This window comes from Bos indicus, chromosome 5 (genome assembly GCF_029378745.1).
Source record: "Bos indicus isolate NIAB-ARS_2022 breed Sahiwal x Tharparkar chromosome 5, NIAB-ARS_B.indTharparkar_mat_pri_1.0, whole genome shotgun sequence".
NCBI classification, from domain to species: domain Eukaryota; kingdom Metazoa; phylum Chordata; class Mammalia; order Artiodactyla; family Bovidae; genus Bos; species Bos indicus.
In genome coordinates this window covers 28,751,283-28,775,071 of record NC_091764.1, presented here as the reverse complement: position 1 = coordinate 28,775,071, position 23,789 = coordinate 28,751,283, and the positions used below count along the sequence as shown (strand labels likewise).

General features: G+C 44.2%; 1 protein-coding gene across 3 annotated transcripts; it reads right to left on the bottom strand.

Moving 5' to 3' along the window:
- Positions 1–2,936: 2,936 nt before the first annotated feature.
- On the bottom strand, positions 2,937–16,695 carry CSRNP2 (cysteine and serine rich nuclear protein 2). 3 transcript variants are annotated; one of them, XM_070789097.1, is made up of 5 exons: positions 16,462–16,695; positions 10,445–10,682; positions 8,899–9,158; positions 5,647–5,943; positions 2,937–3,947 (listed from the first exon to the last, which is right to left on the bottom strand). In XM_070789097.1, the coding sequence occupies exons 2-5, from the start codon at positions 10,593–10,595 to the stop codon at positions 3,024–3,026; spliced, it is 1,632 nt and encodes a 543-aa protein (XP_070645198.1). In that variant the 5' UTR covers positions 10,596–10,682; positions 16,462–16,695; the 3' UTR covers positions 2,937–3,023. The 3 variants fall into 3 exon arrangements, with proteins under 3 accessions (XP_070645198.1, XP_019816123.2, XP_070645199.1); XM_019960564.2 differs by lacking the exon at positions 16,462–16,695 and adding an exon at positions 16,075–16,353; XM_070789098.1 differs by lacking the exon at positions 16,462–16,695 and adding an exon at positions 10,920–11,155.
- Between the last annotated feature and the right edge of the window lie 7,094 nt (positions 16,696–23,789).

Genomic DNA, 23,789 nt, shown 5'->3' with positions numbered 1-23,789 from the left:
GTTGCTGGAAATTACTTACACATCCCCCAGTTACTAATGCTCCTTTTACAGGACTGATTGACATAACCTGATGGAGAGATAATTGGTTGGAATAGAACCTTCTAATGGGATGGAAATAACAAAGAAACTGATGTGAAGTTGATGCTCTTGCTGGATTTTTAGACAGTAAACAGGAATAGACACACACACACACATGTAAAGTCATGAATTGAAAAGTGGGCCCCAAGAGTAGGGACTGAGTCAGATAAGCTCCAACAGGGCAGATCAAGACTTGCTTCAGCTGAAGAGGCGCCTAAGGGCACATGATGCAAGTGAAGCTCTTGATGCTCCATAGAATGTTCTATTTTTCCACTGTAAAACATCCCTTTTGTTAACATTAATCCTTAACTGACCTAATTGGTTTTATATATAGTACTAGAGAAGCATCTTTTCTCTAACAAGTAACTGAATTGTGGTCTGCCAAGATAAAGAAAACACCATTCTTTTGAATATTTCTTTAATATTACATTTAAATATTTTCTTTAAATACAGCATTATCACAATGTAAAGGACCTAAAAGCCAAAAAAAAAAATTTTTTTTTTTCAGAGAACCAGACAAGCTTTGGATTCACATTGAAAATACTACCTGTGTACAGTATGTGAGAAAGGAAATTGGAAAATATTACGAGTTGTAATGAGTGACTGGATTTATCTGGATTTCTTTTATTCCACCTAGTCTAAGCAGGACTGAAGCTCTGCTTTTGTGGTCAGCAGCCTAGCCTTTCTAGCAACCATGCGCTGTAATTCTGTCTGTCCAGCTCAGGTAGCACCAGAAATGAGATGGACTAGGTTGCATAAAAGGCCCTTTGCTTGACAAGATTGTTAATGTTAATATTTAGCATTTAAAACGTTGGGACAGGTGAGTCAGAACTGTAGTTAATGAAGGGAGGGATTTATTATCTTGGGGGTTGGCAATGAGTTTAATTAGTTTGAGCTTCTTGGTCTGATCCCAAATGTCTTATTAACAGGTGAATCCACTTCCTAGCTTAGGCTGGAGCCCTCCTAAGGAGGGAAGATACAGCACTCACCTTCCCCTTCTGACACAAACTTCGAGAAAGATTCATCTTGAGAGTCAAATTCCCAACTAAACTTCAATCTTATATCTGAGGGGACCAGTCTAAGGTGGCGGAGTGTAGCTCAGTTGAGGATAGCACCTATTTCACAGGTGCTTAGGACTCTCGACTCTTTTGTGAGCCTAGAGGAGAGAGATAAGGGCCTATGGCTTATTAATTCACCTCCAAATGTAAAACCAGCAAAAACAGGAATGAACAGGAGAGGCAGAATAAGTTAAAAGGATGTATCCGTGTTGAATATAAGGCCTTTCAGGCTCAGTTTAGGTTTGATAGGTGAAATGCTACTGTGATATACATACATAAAGATTGCTTTCAGACACTGGGGCCTTTAACATACCACAAGAAAAGGCTTTATAAGCAAAATAAGTAGGAACAGTTACCTCCTCCACCAAACAAAAAAAAGGTTTGTACTTTGTCTTTTCCTGGTTAATAAACCATACCAGTAATGAAGCATGATGTGAAGGATGCTAGAGTATTTTGCTCCCTACTGCCTCCCTTTTCAAACAGAGGCAAAAGAGCCATTTAAAAAAAAAAAAAATGAAAACAGAGGCAGTGGTAACTGCTAGTGAAAAGAATTCAGTGCTCAGTGGAGCACATCCTGGAACATAAACTGGACATAAGAGAACAGGAACCATGTCCCCCCTAATAAAGGTACAAACAGAATCTGAGTTCCACTCTATAGACCTCAAAAGTTACAGTTAGAACTTGACTTCTTAGAACCTGGGAGCTGCAGGAAGCATTTAGGAACTGGTTTGGCTTCCAATCTTTATATATCAAGATGGAGGAAGCCAATAAGCATTTGCAGCTCTTGGGAACAGTATGTGAATATAAGAACTCTAACCCTGTATATCCAAGAGGGATCAGGAGGGTAGATCAAAAGGGAAAAACAAGAAAGGTAACACAAAAACACTAGTTGGTGAACTTGCCACATCCTACATTCCTTTAAAGCTTTAATTTTTGGGGGGGAGGTGTGGGGAACAGGGTGGGGAAGAACCTAGGTGAAAAAGCAAGCACAGCACAAAGAAAGTCATCTTTCCAGACAGCAGCCTGTTCCTGCTGCCTCCTCTGGACATAGGTTAATGCTCCATATAGGCCTCCCATGGGATGTGTGAGCCCCAGATTAAAGCTGCCTGATGGAGCTGCGGTTAGACACAAAGGGAAGACTAGCTCTTGATGCCACATCCCAGCCAATCTAGCTCTTTCCCTTCAAAGGAAAAAGGACAAAGCGGGGGCGGGGGAAAGACAAGTTTAACTCTAGTACCTAAAAATGTGTGAAAGAAACACTTCCAAGTTAAGACCAGGAATCCCCAGTGTGGGGAACAGGTCAGAGAACAAAAATGTCAAATATTAACTTATTTACCAAAAAAGGGGGGTCAGGGAAGGTAGGCTGAATTTTTATAGATCTTAGGGGTTTTGTACAGAAGCAGAGACACTCTCAGCCCCTCTCTAGACTCAACCAGCTGACGATTCCAACTGTATTACTATGATACACCAAAGTGGGGTATCAGAGTAACTGCTGAGGAAGGTGAGCTTAACCCTGCCTGGAGCTCAGAAGAGAGGAAGGGGCTTTGTCATGCTGTTCAAACTGATGTTCTGGTCCCTACGTGAATTGCTGCTTGAATTACCCAGCTCCTCCTATGAGATCCTAGTTCTTTGTTCCGAACGCCCAGAAAGCTCAGGATGCAGCCTCCTCTGCCCCAAGACTGTCCCCTGATCGAGCTGGGGCTGGTCTCCTTGGTTCTGTTGACCCTTTAAAGAATACTTCTACAATCCTTTCCCACCCTTTCCCCAGTGACCCCAATAAAATAACATAGGAGCAGCAGCTGCTTCTACAGTTTTGTTTTTGAAATGGTGTTAGATAAAATAAGGGAATAAATAGAGAACGGGTGCGAGGCAGTCTCCGCCCCTGCATCACACTGCCAGAGGGAGCTCCAGGGCAGGCTCCTCCGGGGGCCTGTCCGCACTCTGCGGCGCGGTCTTCTCCACTGCACAGCCCTCTTCCCTGTCCGTGCACATGGGGAGGCTCGAGGGGGACCAGGAGGGGCGACAGTCTTCGCTCCCAGGCTCCTCGGGGTTACAATCTTCGGGCACTAGCGCTTCTAGAGTGGATGTTTTCCCCACCTCTGATTTACAGAGGGCAGCTGGGTCTGTGGGGCCACAAGCCACCAGTGAGGTAACAGGGAGAGAGAAGACATTCAGATCCTTCTCCTTGGGGAAGGAGGGTGGGCCTTCTTCTGTCCCAGGCTCTCCTTTCACCCCCAGGACTGGCCTCTGCTCCACCTGGTAGTAGACCAGGGGCCCACTGTTCAAGTAGGATGGGTTGTTCACGGCCGAGGCGGTCGGGTGGTCCGAGTTCTCAGCAAAACACAGCACAGAGGAGCCCGGGGGCAGCTGAGCCTGGATGAGAATGGGCGCAGTGAGGCCCGGGCACAGCTCTTCCGGGACAGCCAGGGGCTCCTCCAGGATGCACATGCCCAGGCTCTCGATGCCAGAGTCCAAGCTGGCACTGGAGCCACTGGAGTCCTCCTCCGCCTTGAGCCGCTCCAGTTCCTCCGCGCTCTGCAGGTGCATCACCGCCGTCTCGTTCTCGGCAATGAACTCCTGGAAGTCCTGTGTTTCCGCACCCTGTGCTGCTGCCAGGCTGCAGCTGGTTGTGGGAGAGGGCTCCTCATCTGGGGCTGGCGGGCGGCTCACCTGCCGCTTGCTCTCCAGCTCCAGCTTCATGATGGTGTGGAGGTAATGAGTCCGGACCCGGATTGGATTGAATTCAATGCGCCCAGCCATGTTGCCACAGCCATCCCGGGAGCAGCCACATGGAAAGGACATGCGATCCACCTGAGAAGACAAGGTGGTTGAGGCCAGATGAGATAGGAGATGTTAGCTGGCAGACACAGGGAGTCAGAGTTTGAGATCTTCTTAGAAGAGAAACAGCAGATTCAAAACATAACCTCTTGGGGTAGAATGAATACATGTATATGTGTGGCTGAGTTTCTTAGCTGTTAACCTGAAACTATCACAACATTGCTAACTGGCTATACCCCAATACAAAATACAAAGTTTAAAAGCCTTAAAAAAAAAAAAATAACCTGCCCTGTGAGCTACCACACCACCTGCCTTTTAATTCCAGCTCAGCCACTAATTAGTAAGTGTGACCTCAAGAAAAGTCATCTCTCTCCTAGGGCTTTGTTTCTTCTGAACAAAAAAAAAACCAAGATCATGTCAAAGAGCCCTTCCAGTTACAAGTCCAGAGAGAACTCTCTGAAAGCTGACAATTCTCAAAGAAAACGAAATGCAGGGACCCCTGAGACTCTTCCATAACTTACCTACTTTATTAAGAAAACAAAAGGCCAGGGCCCAATCCTGTTCTTTGACGACAGGGATGGAAAAGGACGTAGAAGACCTAGCCAGTCTAAGGCAATACATTCTTGGGAAACTAGGCACAAGTGCCTCTGTTGGCTAAGATGCTAGAGTGATGATTCAAACAAAATAATGGCCCGTTTTCCCTCCTTGCTTCATTTTCCCCTGATGGTTGGCCAGTTTGGTTTGCAAGCAGTCATCAAGACTTACACACCAGGGATATCTGGAAAAGACATGCTTTCTACCTCCTCCTCTCCCCTTTGAATTCTCCAGTTGAAAAAACCCCACCCATACCAAAAATAAAAATGCGAATAGACAATAAGTATGGACAAATACACAGGGTCTTCCTATGATATCAACTTCCAGAACTCTCCATTCCAGTTTTTGGGAAAAGTCCATTTCTTAGAACTAACCTCAGCTTTGTGTGTAACACACCAATTCGTTATGGCACTTAGTCTGAAAAGCATTATCTGGTCAGACCTGTTATAGTTATGTGATACCAACCCGAAAATAAGAAAAGCTTAGGATACATTCTACCCCAAGGACTCAGAACTGATAGCCTCAGTATACAGGTTCCAGATAAATATTCTTTGCCATTTTCCAGTTGAGATTTGTCTTCCAAACTGTCTCTTGTCAGAGGCTCTCTGGGAAACGATGCTATCTTTAAGGATGTGGTGGATTTCAGCCCAAATCTGATCCTGAGTTACAGATTCTGAGGACTATTCTGATTTTTACAAAAATGGACTAGTGGTACCATGAGCAAGTGTTTGTAAGATAAAACCTAAAGCCTACCTCAGTTCTTTGCTTCTGTTTACAAGGAACAAGTCAGTATTTAAGGACAGCTACTAAATGTAAAACTTACTAATCCCGTTCCTCCAGGTGCTGACAACTGCTTCTTATCATCTCTGAGGTGAGAGACACAGGAAAAAAAAAATCATCCCTATCTCCACAGCCTAAGAATCCTGCCATACTTGTTTTCTTGGTCGGTAGAGGAGGGCTATAGAATGGTGAGTGCTACTCCCTACACAGGGACCCACCACATTCACTGGCACCCACACCAGACAACACCCCTGACTCTGGGGTGCCAGGGGTCACAGGTCACCTGTGATCAGGTGACCACACTATGGTCACTATGCTACCATGGTCACTATGCCACCACAGGTGAGAGAGGACTGACCTGGCATTTAATCCCAGCCTGGCTGCAGGCACATGCTTCTGGATCACAATACAGTCGACAGTCACAGCCACACTCTTCCCGTGACAGGCGGATGGCTCGAAGTTCTTGCTTCTCTTCAGCATCGATGCGGTGGACCCCAGAAGCCCGTAACAGGGCACGTCGCCGCTTGGTGGGCAGAGGCTGCAGGAAGAAGTAATCATCCACCTCCACATTTTCCACATCAATATCTTCATCTGAAACATCATCCAGCGTCAGGCCGTCGGCCTCCACCGATTCCACCGTTCCGTTCTTGGTCAGCTGCCAAGAGACAGGAAGGAAGGTCAGGTGCCAGAGCGGATCAGCAGGAGCCTCCTCACCAGGCACAACTAGAGCAGGTCAGGCCAAGTGAGCTGCTGCCACAATGCAGACGTCCACGCAGCATGTCCCGGCGCACATGTGGCTCCTGAGCACGGCAAACACACTGAACTTCAACCTTTATCTCATTTTAATTAAGTATAAATAGCCACTAGTATGGCAAGTGCCTACCATACTGGAGACAGTCAGTCCAGAGAATAATCTAGAGCAGGAGGACAGGAAGCCTATGTAGCACCAACACCAGCCCGTCAACACAAGGGACATCAGCTTTCTGGCTCAGTTTCTCCAAATCTGTCTCACCTTCCCCCCCAGAAGATAATTTTCCCCCACAGTTATACCCTCCATTTGCAGCCTTCTACCCCTTACTTCAGCCAACCTGCCATCTAATACATGGACGAAGAGAAGGCACTTCAATGGATGGATATTCCTTGGCTGTAAACAGCCTTGCAAAACACCTGTTAGCTTGCACTCTGAAGGACCCAAAACCACAATTCTGGGAAGAGTACGTTAAAGTGTAGTACAAGACTACCTATCATGTCTTTGTCAATGAACCCGAATCCTCACAGTCTAAGTAATAATCTGAGCACACACAGAAGAGCTTCATTTTATGGGGAGGACAAAAAGTGAGCAAGTTATCAATGGCTATCAAGAAAGCCCTCACTTCCCATGGCCTAAAAGAAATATTATTTTTCCTTTTTTTTGGCCATGCTGCATGGCTTCAGAAATGTTAGTTCCTGGACCAGGGATTGAACCTGGGCCCTCAGCAGTGAAAGCGCTGAGGTCCTAACCAGTGGACCACCAGGGAACTCCCTCTTTCTCCCTTCTAATCCTTTTTATTTGGTTTCCAAGGAAAGCTGCATGTGAGGTAGGGTGGCAAATATAATACTGCGTGTACTCTGCAGGAAGGAATCTGGGTTCTCTGGCTAAGAAGGACAAAGAGGCAGGAAGGGCGATCTGAGTGGAAGGACAGGCTGAAGACAATTTGTGGCTGAATGAGTTCTGAAAACCCACTTGAGAGTTCAGGTAAAGAAAATGAGGCCTCACGATCCCCAGGGCTCTGGAAGCTACTGGCAGGATGAAAGCCAAGCTACTGGTGGGTTTGGCTCATTTCATCAGCCAGTCAGAAGAATGCTGGTAAAGGAATAACTCCCGGGAGAGATGTGATGCAACAGACCCGGCTAATAAGCTACAAACCTGTCCTGTTTGTTTGTGGGGAGGTGAGAAGAGGAATGAGAGAAAGTGGTGCTTCTGGGGAACCCCACATCCATTATTTCTGTTGCAGGCAGGCCAACTATGAGGGGCCTTCCTGCAGACCTGAGCATTGCTCCTGCCCATTCCACCAGGGCTGGCCTCCTCCGAAGCACCTCCCTCCCCTCCTTGATATCCTATCAAAGGAAAGAGATTAGAAATGCAGTAGAAAGAAACCATGTAGATAGAGAATTTAATATAGCCTAATAGAAGAACACTTCAAATCAGTGAGAAAGATTCTAGTCATTAAATGGTATTGGGACAACTGTCTATTCTTTTAGGGGAAAAAAAAATTAAGTTAGATTCCCAATTCATACTATTTGTTAATAATGAATTCCATATGGATAAAAGGCCAAAGAAAGTAATAAAAATGTTACAAAAATTATAGGTACTAATACTGATGCAAAGCAGCAGTGTTTTTGTTTTTCTGGATGGAAGTCCAAAGGGAAAACAAATATTAGTTGGCATATGGGAGATGCAAAATGTATTATTTTTGAGAACAACTGCCTCTTCTATAAAGTGCTAAAGACAGGAAAGATTTCTAAGAAAAGAGTAAAATGGTCCAAAGTAAGGATGTTCTCTTGACACAGAAGGAAAGGGAAGAAAGCCTTCATGGCAAATGACAAGTTTATTTGCTCAGCTGTTGCTATAACAGCAGAAAGGTGATAGGTCAGTGATGGAATTCCTCAGACAGAAGACAGGGAAGCCTGAATGTCACTGTAGTTAGAAAAACAGGTGTACGGTTTGAGGCGGGGACTGCAGGCAGCAGACACAGAGCTCTCAAAGGGACAGAGCACTGAGGTCTAGTTCATACACAACCTCTGTCACTGGTTCTCCCACTTTCCTGCGTTGTGTGTATCATCAGGATTTCACCCATGACCCTGGAAATAATGCAGCCACCTGTTTTAACAAGGGTCTGCATACTTTGAGCCCACAAGAAAGTCGGCCAGGCCTGAACCAGTGTTCTCCAAGCTCAGAATTAGGAACTCTAGGGGCAATATTTTGCAGACTGGTAGAAACCACAGCTGTCGCGTGCCAGATGGTGCAGAGAGCAAATGTGGAGCTATTGAAGAGAAATCTGAGGTGGGTCTTCCAGCCCTACTCTCCTCCTAAACTCGAAGAGCAGCATCAGACTGCAGGCCCAGTACTATACAAATCAAAAATAACTATTTGGTAAGGCTATTGTTTATACCTGAAAACCTATCATCTAGAAGCAACGGGAGGTACAGAATTGGCAGCATCCTTTCAAAGGATCCAAAAGATCCAACACCTGTTCTGTGCATCAAGCCAATGGACAATCATTTGATGAGAAATGGAAACACTGTGCTTCCTAAGGGTCCAGGGGTGGCAGACCGGAACGCCTTCAGGTAGGCATTCAAATCTTAAGCACTGATAGATGGGGGAGGGGAGGGAAGTCTAGGGAGTCTCTGCTAGACTCCCCACCACAGACAAGAATAGCGTCTCAGACTGAGATTTGATTCCAAATCTGAGATTCTTCATTAGAAAGATGTGGAATCTCTACATACCAAAGGCAACAGTCCCAAACCAAACCAAACCAAACAAACAAACAAGAAAAACACAATAGACCTAGATGGTTTTCTGCCTTTTCTTGACACAGGGCAAGTATCAGACCCCAGACCCCTTAGGCACCTTCATCTTCTTGGCATGGAGTTTCTCCTCCTTCAAGTGTTCACGAAGAATCTCCCGATGGTTCACCTCCTGCTCCTGAGCAAACTCACAGAGCGTGTAGCTGCGTACAGAGTTATGGCGCTGGGCCATGCCCAGAGAGCTGCCGCCCTGGCTGGGCACGCTGGTAAAACCCTGGCGCCGAGCAAAGTAGTACACAGTCACCTGGTCAAATCGCACATTTTTCCTCCGCAGCTGCTTCTGCCGCTTCAAGATGGATGTGGCTGAGAAGGGAGCACAGAAAGTTTTATTAACCCAGAGAGGGCCTGTTGGAGGACCTCATTCTTTCTCATCCATCTAGGCTCTCAACTCTTCTCCAAAGGTGCTCCTTGTACCTTGAGACCTTCCACATCTTCAAACCTTAAATGCACAGTTGGAAAGGACCTTGACCATCACCAGGTCCATACCACTGTCTCCTGGCTGACTTCTGCCCAACAGATGACCACAAAATCTATTTTTAGAGATCAGTTAGGAAGAGAACTGTAGGTAATCTTTTCAGGATTTAACAATCTACACAACTTCACTGTCCAATACAGCAGCTGCTAGCCACATGTGACAATGTAATTAAAATGAAATAAAAACTTAAAATTCAGGTCCTCAGGTAAACACTAATCACACTTTAAGCACTCAATAGCCACATATGGCTAATGCCTACCATACTGGACAATACAGATACAGAACACTCTGTCATAGCAGAAAATTCTTTTGGACCGCATTGTTTTGTTTTGGCCATACCACACAGGTTATGTAGTATGTTTGGCCTACACGGGTTGTAGGTCAGTTTCCTGACCAGGGATTGAGTCTGGGTCACAGCAATCAAAGTGCCAAATCCTAACCACCAGATCAGCAGGGAATCCTCCCTGGACAGTGCTGATCTATAGCAGTAAATGGCAAACTTCTTCTGTAAAGGTCCAGGTAATAAATATTTTAGGTTTTGTGGGCCACAAGGTCTCTGTTGTAACTACTCAACTCTGCTGTTATAGCATGAAAGCCACTGTAGACACTGGGTATTGTGGCTGTGTTCCAATAAAACTTTATTTACAAAAATGGGCAGTGGGCCAGATTTACCCCACAGATAAGCCCTGATTTACAGAATCAGAAGTTCCTTCCAAGAAACTAACTGAGCTGTAAGAATTAAGAAGCCTTGAGATGCCCCAGTTGCCTTATCAGGCAGTAAGCATTTACTTCTTGCTAGAACTACAATTTTGTGGAACTATATGGGATTCTGGTGGGAAAGGGTAAACTCCTGGACTCTTCCTTCTTCAGTTTAATTCGACCCATTCTGGGGACCCAAAAACCACAGCCCAAGTAAAATCAGCTAGAATAAATCCCACTTAAGTCTATGATATTAGAGCAATGAGGTCCTCCAAAGAGCACGATGGAGCTAAGAGTGGGAGAGATTACAACTAAGGACAAAACCCCAAGCTGGACAGAAGCTGTGGTGAGAGCTGCAAAGGGCTCCAATGCCTGGGGGACTTGGGTGCAGGCTGGGAGGGAGTGGCTCACTCACGTGTGAAGCTGGCAGCTGTAGGAGGATTGAGGCTGTCGCAGCTGTCGGCACTGTCACTGCTGGAGATCTCATCATCGGAGTTGGAAACTGATGAGCCCACATCCACATCATCAAACTTCCTCTTGAGACCCGAGCCCGTGAATGCATCCATTGGTTTCAAAGGGGTTTCCTTGGGGGAGCCCACCACGTCGGCCCCAAAGCCCCTGCTCACCAGCAGGTAGCCAGGTGCATTAGGATTCTGCCCAAGGGAGAAGAGGAATCAGCGCTCCAGTCCTGAGACAGACCACTCCCAAGTCTATGCACACAGCTCTCCAAGTGCAGAAAGCAGGCCCCTGAGTCACTAGCACGGACATCTGCTCTCTTGAGACAAGGTCATATCTTTACTTATTCCAGTCAGCACCCTCCTCCTTCTGTTTCTCCCTAGCCCCTCCAGCCTCAATCACTCTTCGAATAATGAGATGAGTAACGGCAGCACCTTTCCCAGTGGAGTGAAGGCCTTTGGTTCCAAGCCAGCTGGGCTCAAGGCTTCATTAGCCCTGGGTTAACAGTAGTGCTCTTCTGCTCGCCCAGGAGAGCTCTCCACGGGGCCCGCAGGAGGGACTGGGGATCAAAGGCAGAATTAGGCTATGCCTCAACCTATACTAGACCCAATTATTTTTCTGGAAATATAGCCTGGCATTTCCCAAACTGTATCCACTAAATAAACTAGTTCCACAGATATTAATTAACAGAGGCCTGGGGTGTTGGGGGGGTGGGGGGGTGGGCAGGGGGCGTGTGTCAGTGTGCCTCAGTTTCCTCCTACAACAACTGAATTTTTATTGTATCTGAAAATTGGAGACAGGGGTGGGGTGGGGGGCTTCCCTGATGCCCCCAGGTAAAGAATTTCAGATGGTAAAGAATTCGCTTGTAATGTCCAGGTTCAGTTCCTGGGTCAGAAAGATCCTCTGGAGAAGGGAATGGCAACCCACTCCAGTACTCTTGCTGGGAGAATTCCGTGGACATAGAAGCCCCTGGTGGGCTACAGTCCATCACAACTGAGCGACTAACACACACACACACACACACACACACCCCACCCCCCACACGATATTAACATATTAATAGCTTTTACATGGAAATAAGACTGCTGTGTCAAAATACTTAAGAAAACTGCTTTTACGAAGACCTTTTAGAGACTTTTAATATGTTAAAAGAACCTGGTGAAGGGTAAGAGGAAACAGAAGGCAGGGCTTCCGCACATCTGTAATCCTCTGTTTCTAGAGTATCTTACAGGGCAAAGGATTCGGAACACACTTTGGGAAACACTGCTGTAGGCTTTCAATTTCAAAGTACACTGACAGGGAAATGCTTTACTCAGATCTTCACAAATGTAAAGTGTCTCACCAGGCTCCTGAAAAGGACAAATTAGATTCTAAAGAATGGACTGAAGGGGGGGTTGGGTTGGTATGGGGGGAAGGAATGGACTGAAGATTAGAAACCCAGACTCTTTCCCAATTGCCTACTGCTCCATAAACCTGGGCTCGCTTGACCTACCATCATCCTCTCTGCAAGGCTTCCCTTTACAAACCTTGCCCTCTATAAAGAAACTGGCAAGGGCATGACAAATAGCAAAGAAGTGACGATTTACTCTGGTTACATTATTACAGCAGGCAGTGTTTTCAACATGCTGCCACACAACCAAGGAGTCTGGGATAGTCCATTTCCCAAGGACAGATCTTTCTCCTCCATCTTTGGACTTGAGTTCCCGAGGATATGAATCTGCTCAACAGAAACGCTGTCAGAGCCGGGGCCACATATGATGATGCGAAAGCTCCCTGCTCTGCCTCAGTAATGCCAGAATCTCCCCAGACTATGATCTCACTAGTGCTAATTATGCAGCAGGAATAACAACACTGCCCAGAAAGCCAGGGCTGCACGACTGCAGAGCAACTCCCCAGAATACACTGTGGTGGTAAGAGGTGCCTGCTACAGTGCTGATTTTCTAGCCTGTGTTTTGGAAGCAATTTGCCTGCTCTTGGTTCAGCTCCACAGTCAACCAGACCTAATAAGTAGGTATTTCTTAATTTACCTAGCCAGAGCTCATAAAAATTCAAGTCACAAGATGCACCTAAGAAACCTGTCTTCATAGGTCTCAGACCAGCACACTCCTGAAATAAACTGGCCAGAAAGATAAAAAAATCAAGTCCTAGATACAAATTGTAATTAAATTTAAAAATGAGCCCAAAGTATCAATTTTGTTCTTCAGGTTACCCATCTTAGGAGATCACATTCTTAGGACATGATCTTGGGTCACGACATTCCTAGGACGAGGATAAGAATGGAGACAGCCATGACTTTTATTTAAGGTTAAGATTTCAGCTGGGCTTAAAGATGCTTATTAACTAACAAATCTCATTTCATTCTATTATTGGAGGTGAGACCCTTGCTATGGAGTACTTATGGGGGAGAAATAAAAAAAGAAAAACAATGTTGACCACTGAACTCAACATTTCCTCCCCACCAAAAAATCTTATTGACCATATAAAAAAGCTGACTTGAGCTCAAAATCCTTCTTAGAAAGGACTGAAGTCCAGCTTCAGTTTTAACTGAGAACCAGTTAATACTGCCACTAGGGAAGTGCCTTGTTCCTAAGCCTGAAGGTACTCATCAGTTCAGTTCAGTCGCTCAGTCATGTCCAACTCTTTGCAACCCCATGGACTTGCAGCAGGCCAGGCCTCCCTGTCCATCACCAACTCCCAGAGTTTACTCAAACTCATGTCCATTGAGTAATAGATTCGTTTTTAAATCAAGTTTTTAAACAAGTCTTACTTATTTATATTTTTTTGGCGGCATCCTGTGGCATGTGGGATCTTAGTTCCCCAACCAGGGATTGAACCAATGCCCCCTGCGTTGGAAGGCAGTCTTAGCCACCGGACCACCAGGGAAGCAAATGTGCTTCCTTGTCCTTTCTTGTCCTCTGTTCTGGTGTCCCTTTGCTTCCAGTAGTGTGGGTTCCTTCTGAATGTTTCTCCTTAAGCCCTGCATGTGATTGAGTCTGGTCCAAGATGGTGTTTTAATATAATCCTCCACTGTCTTAACCCAGGTGCCCCCAGGCTATCTTTTCTCTTCAGGTCACTTTTTGTGCACTCTGGGCGGCCAGAATTGCTGGCTGCTTTCTCTATTCTTTTTTTTCCTATGTCTTCCTCACTCCCATTTCTGGAAAAGAGGTTTCTGGGCAATGATAGGAGGAGGCTAGTAAGAAAGAAGAAAAAAAGATGCAAAACCTGGGAGAAAAATATTTTCCTTAAAATGTCTGAGAATCATCTGAATAGCTATATATCTAAGTAATGTGCATACTGACTGAGCTCTTTTCACCCTATCCAGGATGTTAGCATCACTTTTTCTGCCATTAACCCATTCTTATCAAAAAATAAATAAAAAGAAAGAAAAAAAACCAAAATTCTGTCCTGAGAACCAGTATAACTTAAAATTTCAACCCAGCTTTCCGGAGTGAACTTGACTTGTGAGATAAAGATGTCCACCGAGCACCAAGAAACCTCCCATCCACTTCCACTGTGACCTGAAGAAATCCTTCTCTGAAACAGCAATAACAACAATGGGTTCCACTTTTCAATTTATCAATTCAACTTCCTTTCCAACCACAGTTAGAAATCAGTCATCCCCACCTCTCTCAACTATTTATTCTTTGGCAGAGGATCAATGCCTAGGTTCAAGAAAAACACTTTTAACTTATACTCCAAGCACTTAACCCATACCGAAATAAGATGAGATTGGAAATGCAGGTCATAACTGACAGTTCACTGTCAAAATGACCAACTCAAAGAATAAATGCTTTTGGAGAAAATAATGCAAACCTCTATAAAAGCTTTTGTGCTATTAAAATGAAAGGTCAGCTGACACTTTCTAGCTGCATGCCTTACTGCCTTTTCTTAAGTATTTCTGCTAGTTGAACATTTCCCAAAGGTATACAAAATAATTCAGATCCATAGTATATAGAAAAGATTAGGCTAGCATCAAATAAAACAGATTTACAGCATGTATGTATTTTAGTACTAAGCTTAAGCCTTTTCAGGCCTATGAGGATTCCTATAACCGCCCTCAAACCCCAAAACCCAGCATATGTGAGACTACCAAGAAAGGAACTGCCCCTCCCCTAATTCTGTGGATGCAGAATGTATTGACAGAGTTTAGGTAATGAAATCTCTCTCCTAAATGAGTCCAAAATAAGACGAGGTACCTCTCACAGTCCACTTCTACTCTACTGGAACCCAACCTTCTGCTAAAGGTCAAGGGCCGAAAATCTCTAGTAAGATGTCAGTGCTACCATGTGTAGCTGGATTAGAGGAAGGAAAGCTTGTTGCTAAGTGTTAAGATCAACCTAAATAAGATGACCAGTCCTGCTTCTCCTTTTACAAAACAATGTGAGCTGCTCCTCAAATACTATGAATTTTGTGGCTCCATGTGTCCTTGTGATAACCAGGATCATGAACTCACAAGGTGCTCAAGTGAAAACATTTTGTTTAAACTAGGAATTTCAAGGAAGCTTTTGCCCGCCAACCCTCCCTCTCTGGTTTCATCCGGTCACTGACACAAGGTTAGGTTCTGGCTTTCCGTGTCTAAACTCCCATCCTATGAAGGGCATGAGATCTTTGTGGGAGACCTGGAACATGGTGCTGCAGGACCCATGAATTCTCAAGGATCTCCAGTCGTTTATAACTCTGGCACACATCAACATCCTCCTGGCTCTGGACATTGGCAAATTGGAAAGTCGGTAAAAGAAAAGGAAAATCTGAATTAACGATGGATTTACCTTGAACTGAAAACTGCAAGACATGGGGGCACTGTGTCTCTCGGGGATAACTTCTAACGTTTCATACTTAAGAACCGTGTATGTGTCACATTGCCACTCTAGCTCCCTTTAAAAGGATGAATCAAGACCGTACTAAAAGGAATGGATGGCAGTCGGCTGCGTGTTTGGGCCTGTGAAAAAAGATCCAACTAACAACTAGGGCAACTGATGCTTTCGTTTTCCCACACAACGCCGCAAAAAAATGGGAGACCTCAGGAACCTGGGTTGAAAGGACGTGTCCAGTCACCAGTTCCCCTTCATAAGACACCCCCGCTGAACCCTTCAGCGCTGGGGTACCTTTTCACTCTGACTCCTGCGAACCTTCCTGCTCACTCCAAGCGTCTGCAGCCCGTACCCAGCTTCCCATCCTTTCCTGCCTGCTTCCCACAAATTCCCAACCACTCCTCCCACATTTTCTTCTATTTCCCCCCTCCCCTTCCTTGACTTCCCTCCATCCTACATCATCTCAACTCCATTCCGAACTCAACCCGCAATCCGAATTCCTGCCGGCTTCTAAGCCGCTGGTCGGTCTCCCTTAAGCTGCCCCCGCAGTCCGGGCCCGCGTCCTCCGTGCCCCTGGCTCCCACGCCTCTCCCGACTCTTTCCCTTCCCGGCGGCGCTCTAGCTCCCCGCCCCCCGACCGCTGCCGTCCGTGCCTCCCTCATTTCTGACCCCTCCATCCGCGCGGCTCTGGGTTGACCACTCCTCCACAGTCGCCCGGGGGCCGATCCCGAGAAAGGACGAGGAGGCACCCTCCGCCCCCCACCCCTAGGCCCATTACCGGCTCCGCCGCAGCTGCCTCCTCCCGTGATGGTCTCGGCCGCCCCCGCTGCCGCCGCCCTAGCCCAAGTGGAAGGAGGGAGGAGAAAGCGAGTCCCGGGGCCGCACAGACGGTCTGGGAGTTCCCAGGGCGGCAGGGCGGGGAGGGACGATGGGTGGGCAGGTCGGCCGGCAGGCGGCAGAGGGCGGGCGGCTCCGACAACTCGGGCGCCCCCCGGCAGCAGCCGCCCAGAACCGCCCCGGCTCCGGCTAACAATAGGCTCCGGCCGCAGCGCTCTGGCTCTTATAGGCGCCGGCACGTCCGGACTGAGCCCCGGGGCAGGCTGGGAAATGGAGTCTACGTGCTAGCCCTACGCCCAGCGGCATGCCGGGAGTTGGAGGCGGCTACCTGCGCAGAGCCGAAACTCTCCGGCAAACAGACTCAGGAGGTGGTGATTCCGCTGCAGCCTGGGAAAGCGAGTTTGACGTCGCTGCAGCCTTTTGAAAAGGATGAGAGGAGACCCTCAGCTCCAGATCTTCGATGACTAAACAGATTCTTGTCTAAAACTCCCTTTTTCCTTTCATCAGGCCCGCACTTCCAGGTCTAAGGAACGTAATCCCCCTTATCCTCGCTCAGGGGATCTAAGTCTTAAGCAGCGCGACGTGCTGCAGCCTGCCCAGAGTATAAAGAAAATAGAAGCAATGCAGAGTAATCTTCAGTGTGTATTGATGGATTATTTTCTTTCCAAATTTTCTTACGTGATTTCTGATCTTCACAATTTTGCAACTCATTTTTAAAACCGAGAACGAAGACTCAGAAATCGAAATGTTGTACGTCATTTGCCAAGGACACCAGTCTTGGTCTTGTCTCACTCAGAATGGAAGAACAGGTCTCTCCTTTGACCTGTAAGGCCCTGTAAGATATAGGTGAGTCCTCTCGCCTCACCAGCCACCATCCTGTATGTCAGCTTGTCTCTTACATTTCCCCTCCCTTTCTCTGTTTTAACTGCCCTGGCCCACTAGATTCTTTGCAACAGGACAATCATGCTCTCATCTCAGGGCCTTTTCCCTTGGAACACTCTTTCACCAGCTAGACCCATACTTACTTCTTCACTTAATATTTGCTCAAACGTCCCCTTATCAGAGACCCTTCCTTAACCATATTTCTAAAATGGGGCTTCCCCTAAGTATCTAGCCCCTTGCCCTATATTTCTTAAGCATTTACCATTTGACATATATTTATCCTTCAGTCTTTTATCAACTGAGTAAATTTCATGAGAGTAAGAAGTTGTTTTGTTTACTGAATCCTCAGCACCAAGTACAAAGCATGGTATTTGGCATTTAGGAGCTTTTTATTTATCAAACGGATGGATGGCAGGATTTAAACTCTGGTTAGGCTGGTTCCACAGCATGGTGCACTTACATTGCCACCAAGAACTATGAGCCAGATCTACTGGGTACCAAGCCATCTCAGTTTTAGAATTGAGAGGTTAAGTGACTTGGAAAAATGCCAAGAATTCCAGTTCTCTCCCCTAGGTGATATAAGAGACTCAGAGAGACCAAGATACAATACTGCAAAATGAAAAAAAGCAGATCACAAAAAAACAATCCGCTGGATCATAAAAAAAGCAACAGAGTTCCAGAAAAACATATATTTCTGCTTTATTGACTATGCCAAAGCCTTTGACTGTGTGGATCACAGTAAACTGTGGAAAATTCTGAAAGAGATGGGAATACCAGACCACCTGATCTGCCTCTTGAGAAATCTGTATGCAGGTCAGGAAGCAACAGTTAGAACTGGACATGGAACAACAGACTGGTTCCAAATAGGAAAAGGAGTTCATCAAGACTGTATATTGTCACCCTGCTTATTTAACTTATATGCAGAGTCATGAGAAACACTGGACTGGAAGAAACACAAGCTGGAATCAAGATTGCCGGGGTAAATATCAATAACCTCAGATATGCAGATGACACCACCCTTATGGCAGAAAGTGAAGAGGAACTCAAAAGCCTCTTGATGAAAGTGAAAGAGGAGAGTGAAAAAGTTGGCTTAAAGCTCAACATTCAGAAAACGAAGATCATGGCATCCGGTCCCACCACTTCATGGGAAATAGATGGAGAAACAGTGGAAACAGTGTCAGACTTTATTTTTATGGGCTCCAAAATCACTGCAGATGGTGACTGCAGCCATGAAATTAAAAGACGCTTACTCCTTGGAAGGAAAGTTATTACCAACCTAGATAGCATATTCAAAAGCAAAGACATTACATTGCCAACAAAGGTTCGTCTAGTCAAGGCCATGGTTTTTCCTGTGGTCATGTATGATGTGAGAGTTGGACTGTGAAGAAGGCTGAGTGCCAAAGAATTGATGCTCTTGAACTGTAGTGTTGGAGAAGACTCTTGAGAGTCCCTTGGACTGCAAGGAGATCCAACCAGTCCATTCTGAAGGAGATCAGCCCTGGAATTTCTTTGGAAGGAATGATGCTAAAGCTGAAACTCCAGTGCTTTGGCCACCTCATGCGAAGAGTTGACTCATTGGAAAACACTCTGATGCTGGGAGGGATTGGGGGCAGGAGGAGAAGGGGATGACAGAGGATGAGATGGCTGGATGGCATCACTGACTCGATGGACGTGAGTCTGGGTGAACTCTGGGAGTTGGTGATGGACAGGGAGGCCTGGCGTGCTGCGATTCATGGGGTTGCAAAGAGTCGGACACGACTGAGCGACTGATCTGATCTGATCTGATGATTCTGTTTTTCCTGGACAGACAGGAATCAAAAAGGAAGAGAAGACCCCAGAATGTTTAGAGTCAGTGGGATGAGTAACAAAAAGTAGCCCGAAGGCCATGTTGGGTAGGCTAAAAGTGTTTCATATACCAACACATCTAGAATCTGAGCAGTCAGTCAGGGAAATTTGTCAGAGTACCATCAGCCTCAATACCCAAGCTTTCTTGGTTAATGACACCAAATTAGAAGACAGTCAAAGCAAAGTTAGCACATCCTTTGAGAAGACAGCAGAATCCAGTTTGCCAGTAAGCTATAGATCAGTCAAAAAGATCATCTGGATTGTTAGAACAAACATCACAACCACTTCTCACAGAGCCACTTATTCACCATATTTCATTGTCTTGATAGAATCACTAGGTAAGTTATTACAATGGTGCCAGTTCACTCATAATAATTGTGATTCTGCTTATAGCCCAAGCAGGACCAGTGGAGGTCAAATGACTAGGAGTGCAGTAGAGTAGAAGTTATAAGGAAAAGTAAAAAAGAAATGCTAATATTAATATGTAAATTATAGCAACGGACATGACATCTAATTCTAAGTGTGACTGTTTTGTTCCAGACCATGCATAATTCATGGCTAGGTGAGTTTTAGGGGCAAAAAACTCAAGTAGGAAGGAAAGACAGATGATCAAGAACAACAAAGACAAAAACCAAAGGTCAAATTTTATATCCTGGTCAGTGTTTACACGTCTGTCTTTCAGTTGTAGAGGTGATCTTGCCTTCAATAGTATCCTAAATTTATTAAGCAAGGGAATAAAACTGCAACAAGACATAACTGTTTTATACTTATTATCCTTTGTAATCTCCTTAACAACCCTATGAATTAAGAATTATCTCCTTTTTAAGATGAGAAAGTTGGGGTTTAAGAGATTGTTTTGTCCAAGGACACATCCAGGAAGCCCAAGATTTGAGATTTAAACAAGGGTTCATCTGACACCAAAGTATACATTTTATCAACCACTCTTTACCAAACAAAAGATAAAAGAGTACACTCTCCTGGGAGGCTGAAAATGAATAGATCAGAGGATACTCTGTGCTGAGATGCTTAGAGAAAGAGTTAAGATAAAAATCCAAGCCACTGTTACTTGTTTTTCAATAGGGAATCTGTAGATTTAGCCCTGAGGCTGTATGTTACTTTACTAATTTACATTTAATTAGAATCCAGATCTAGAGAGACAGGCACCTTTGTGACTAATTCCACACTAACCAAAAGAGATCAGTAGAGCAAATCTGGGAGAAAGACAGGGCCATAGCAATTGAAAAGCACAAACAAGAAGCAGCTGTATGTTTTATCAAGGAAAGTTTCAAAAAAGACACTCACAAATTGATGTACATAAGTGTGTAAGACACACAAAAATCTATTAATAAAGCAAAATAACCATTTTTGAGGAGCTAGAGTGCAAGGATGAATTTAGAGAAGTCAAGCTTAATAAACCTAAAAAAGGTGAATGAAAGGCTCAAGCAAAGTTATACAGATGTCTAAGGAAAGATATTAATTAAACCCTTAAATGAAAAACTAGACATTAGAATTCAGAAAGAGAGAATTCACTGGCGATTCAGTGATTAAAAAAAAAAGAACTCAAAGAAAACAGCAGTCTGCAGTGATTAAAATGAGGAATGTGTACCTCACCTTACACAAATACACAAAAACACAGATCCACAGAACAGAATAAACCTAGGTTATTACTCATGTCCCCACAGATTCCACATAATACAAAATAGTACTGTTTGGGTGAGGTACACATTCCTCATTTTAATCACTGCAGATTGCTGTTTACCTCCTGAGGGCTTCCTTGGTGGCTCAGACGGTACAGAATCTGCCTGCAATGCAGGAGACCTGGATTTGATCCCTAGGTTGGGAAGAGCCCCTAGAGGGCATATGGCAACCCGCTCCAGTATTCTTGCCTGGAGAATCCCATGGACAGAGGAGCCTGGCAGGCTATAGTCCATGGGGTTGCAAAGAGTTGGACATGACTGAGCAACTAAGCACAGCATAGCACATAGTAAGTAACACATTAGTATTTTTTAAATACCAAGTTCTCTTATAATTGATATTAATCCAGCTGAAAATTGTAATTCATATGCAACTTTTTTTTTAAGTTGGCTGTGTTGGGTCTTCAGCGTTGCTCTGGCTTTTCTCTAATTGTGGTGAGGGGAGGTTCCTCTCTAGTTGCAGTGCACAGGCCGCTCGTCGTGGCTTCTCGTGCTATGGAGCACAAGCTCTAGGGCGAGTGGGCTCAGCAGTTGCGTCTCCCCAGCTCTGGAGCACAGGCTTTAGTTGTGGTGCAAGGACTTAGTTGCTCCACAGCATGTGGGATCTTCCCAGATCAGGGATTGAACCCACATCTCCTACATTGGTAGGCAGATTCTATACCACTGGGCCACCAGGGAAGCCCATAAACAACTTTTACATCTCTGAATTTGAGAATGCAAATGCTATATTTAGTTGTAATTTCCAAATTAATTTGTTGAACAGGCCAGTATTCATAAAGAAAAATATAGAAGAAATCTGGAAGTGAAGAGGAAAGATGAGGAAAAAGGGAGGAAGTAGAAATAGATGGGAGTTTAAGGTCAAAGGTAAAATAAAAGGTCATTAAAAGAAGCAAGGAGGAGAAATAAAGTATTAATAGAACAGAAAACAAGTACTGATGCCATTAACTTCACATCACGTAGAGCATCTTTCTTCCTCATTTAAGTCTTGGAGTTTGTATAATGAAACAAAAATTAAATCACAAATAAAAATAAATATATTTTAGCGGGAAAAACCTTAGCTCACAACTGAGAAAATATGAGCAGTTTTTAGGAGAAGCAGAAGAATGAAATAGGACTGTTTTACATATCAGTAAAAAGATACAGCTAGATGGGAGCATTTGTGCCATTCCTGGTGAGGCTGGAGTTTTCAAAACAGACCAGCAGAGGCCATAACAGATCAGATTGCCATAGAGGAATCATCCGTAGCCAAGAAAGCCAACTAAAAATCCAGAAAAATGATACAAAGGTTCAGTTTGAGCTCTTGGGTCCCAAGTTACCTGGAATTATTAGGTATTGGCCAGAGAAAAAAGCTTTAGTGGAGAAGGAAAAACTCAGTCCTGACTTAAAATATCTGCATCTGAAATTTGTGTTACTTTCAAAACTAAATGCTGAAGCTTCAGCCAGTACTTCATGGAAGTTTGAAGACAGCCCAAATCTCTGCAGCAACCCTATACAAAAGACTTTCTCAGAACACTTGGGGATACAAAGGGTTTTCAGAACATTCTTTCATTAAGCCTAAGACATTATGCCAAGCCTTCTCCACTTGCCAAGCTTCCCCTTGCTCCTCCAACTCACAGTGGTCAGATCGTGCTCTGCCCCTCATAGCGTACCCAGTGCCTGACGGTGCCAGACTTCCAGGAATCACGTCCACCCCGTCATGAGGACCTCACTTTCTCAGGTCTCTCAGACTCTAGTTGTCTTGTATTTGTCATATTGTAATCTCTCTCCAGACAAAATGACAACCTCCATTTCCGCTCCCTTTAAATGGCTTCTTAAATCATTTATGTGGGCAAATGTTCTTATCCTTGGGGCATAATATGGGACCTCATTACTTAGTAATCACATTTTATGTCGTGACTGGTATTCAATCCATAAGAATTCTGCAATGATCCTTTTACTTTCCAATGTCTCCCTTTTAACTATCAAAGTCTTTATACTATAGATTCTTCTGGATGGAACCTATTACACTTCAAGGGGACGGTACAGACAATGCTAAGTCAAATAGGATGCTATTACAGTTCTCAGGAGGGTCTAAAGTCTAACCCTTCTCCTTCTTATATAGCCTCACTCTACTGGAAATATTAAACCATCTTCTTTATTTTAAATACCAACTATCACATGGTTAAAGAGGTAAAATCCAGCCAACTTTATTCCTTGGAAAGTATCTTAGAAATAAATGCAAAAAATTATTAGAATATATGCTTAAATGGACTTAGCCTAAATGCCATTCATAGGGAATGGCCATTTTTCAAAAGAATGATGTCAAACTATAAATTTTAATATAGAAAGATGTTCAAGACATGTTAAACACAAAAAAGAAAACTGCAGACCATTAATACTACATGAGCCCATCTGCATATGTGTGTGTGTTTGTGTGTTTGAGAGAGGAACTTTTTGCAATGACTACCTCTATAGAGTGGGACTAGGACATAAGTAGAAAAAGTTATACTTTATCATAAGTTATAATAGTTATTATAAGTAGAATTTCTTTATTGTTGAATTTATCAATTTGTGTATTACTTTCATTATGAAAAAGCTAGTTTAAATTTTTTATTTAATTGAAAAGATCGATAGTGAACAAATGAAAGTTTTTAAAGGAAACTGAATAATTACAATGTTCTATCACTGTACCAATTCTTACCAATTATACAGCACTGGCACTACAAATATTTTTTTTGGAGCTAAAGAAAGCCTAAGAGATGTCCTAGTTAATTTGAAGACCTATGATTACAAACATATAAATTCATCTCTATATAAATCTGAGAACTACTCTTAAAAAATCCTCTAACTCCAAGTAAAAATTAACAAGTATAAAATTTATAGTAAATATATTAATAGAATTCTGTGTATCATTTACAGTAAACAAGAGTCACAGATTCAGATTTAGAAAGGACCTTAAAAGTCCAATCCTCCCAGCCTAACATTCAGAGGACTGGAATAAATAAATAAATAAAAATAAAAATTAGCCTGCTGGGGAGACAGCTGACTCCCTTGAGGCTGAGAACCAGTCTTAGGAACATAATACAATTAGAAATGTCCCCCTCCAAAGAAAAATACAGACATCCAGTAATCAGTCACTAAAAAAGTATTTCGGCCTAATATGTCAAGCTGTCCAGGTCAATTTTAAATAAGGTCATTTGACTTTAATTTTCCAATTTAAAAATTTTCAATTTCTTTCAAATCAAAAGAAATCAAG

Coding starts and splice junctions, on each gene's coding strand:
- CSRNP2 (XM_070789097.1), bottom strand. CDS start 10,595: ATGGATGCATTCACGGGCTCGGGTCTCAAGAGGAAGTTTGATGATGTG. Junction 5,944..8,898: donor TCCATGCCAAGAAGATGAAG/GTGCCTAAGGGG, acceptor GTCTCTTGGCAG/CTGACCAAGAACGGAACGGT. Junction 3,948..5,646: donor AGGCTGGGATTAAATGCCAG/GTCAGTCCTCTC, acceptor TTGTCTTCTCAG/GTGGATCGCATGTCCTTTCC.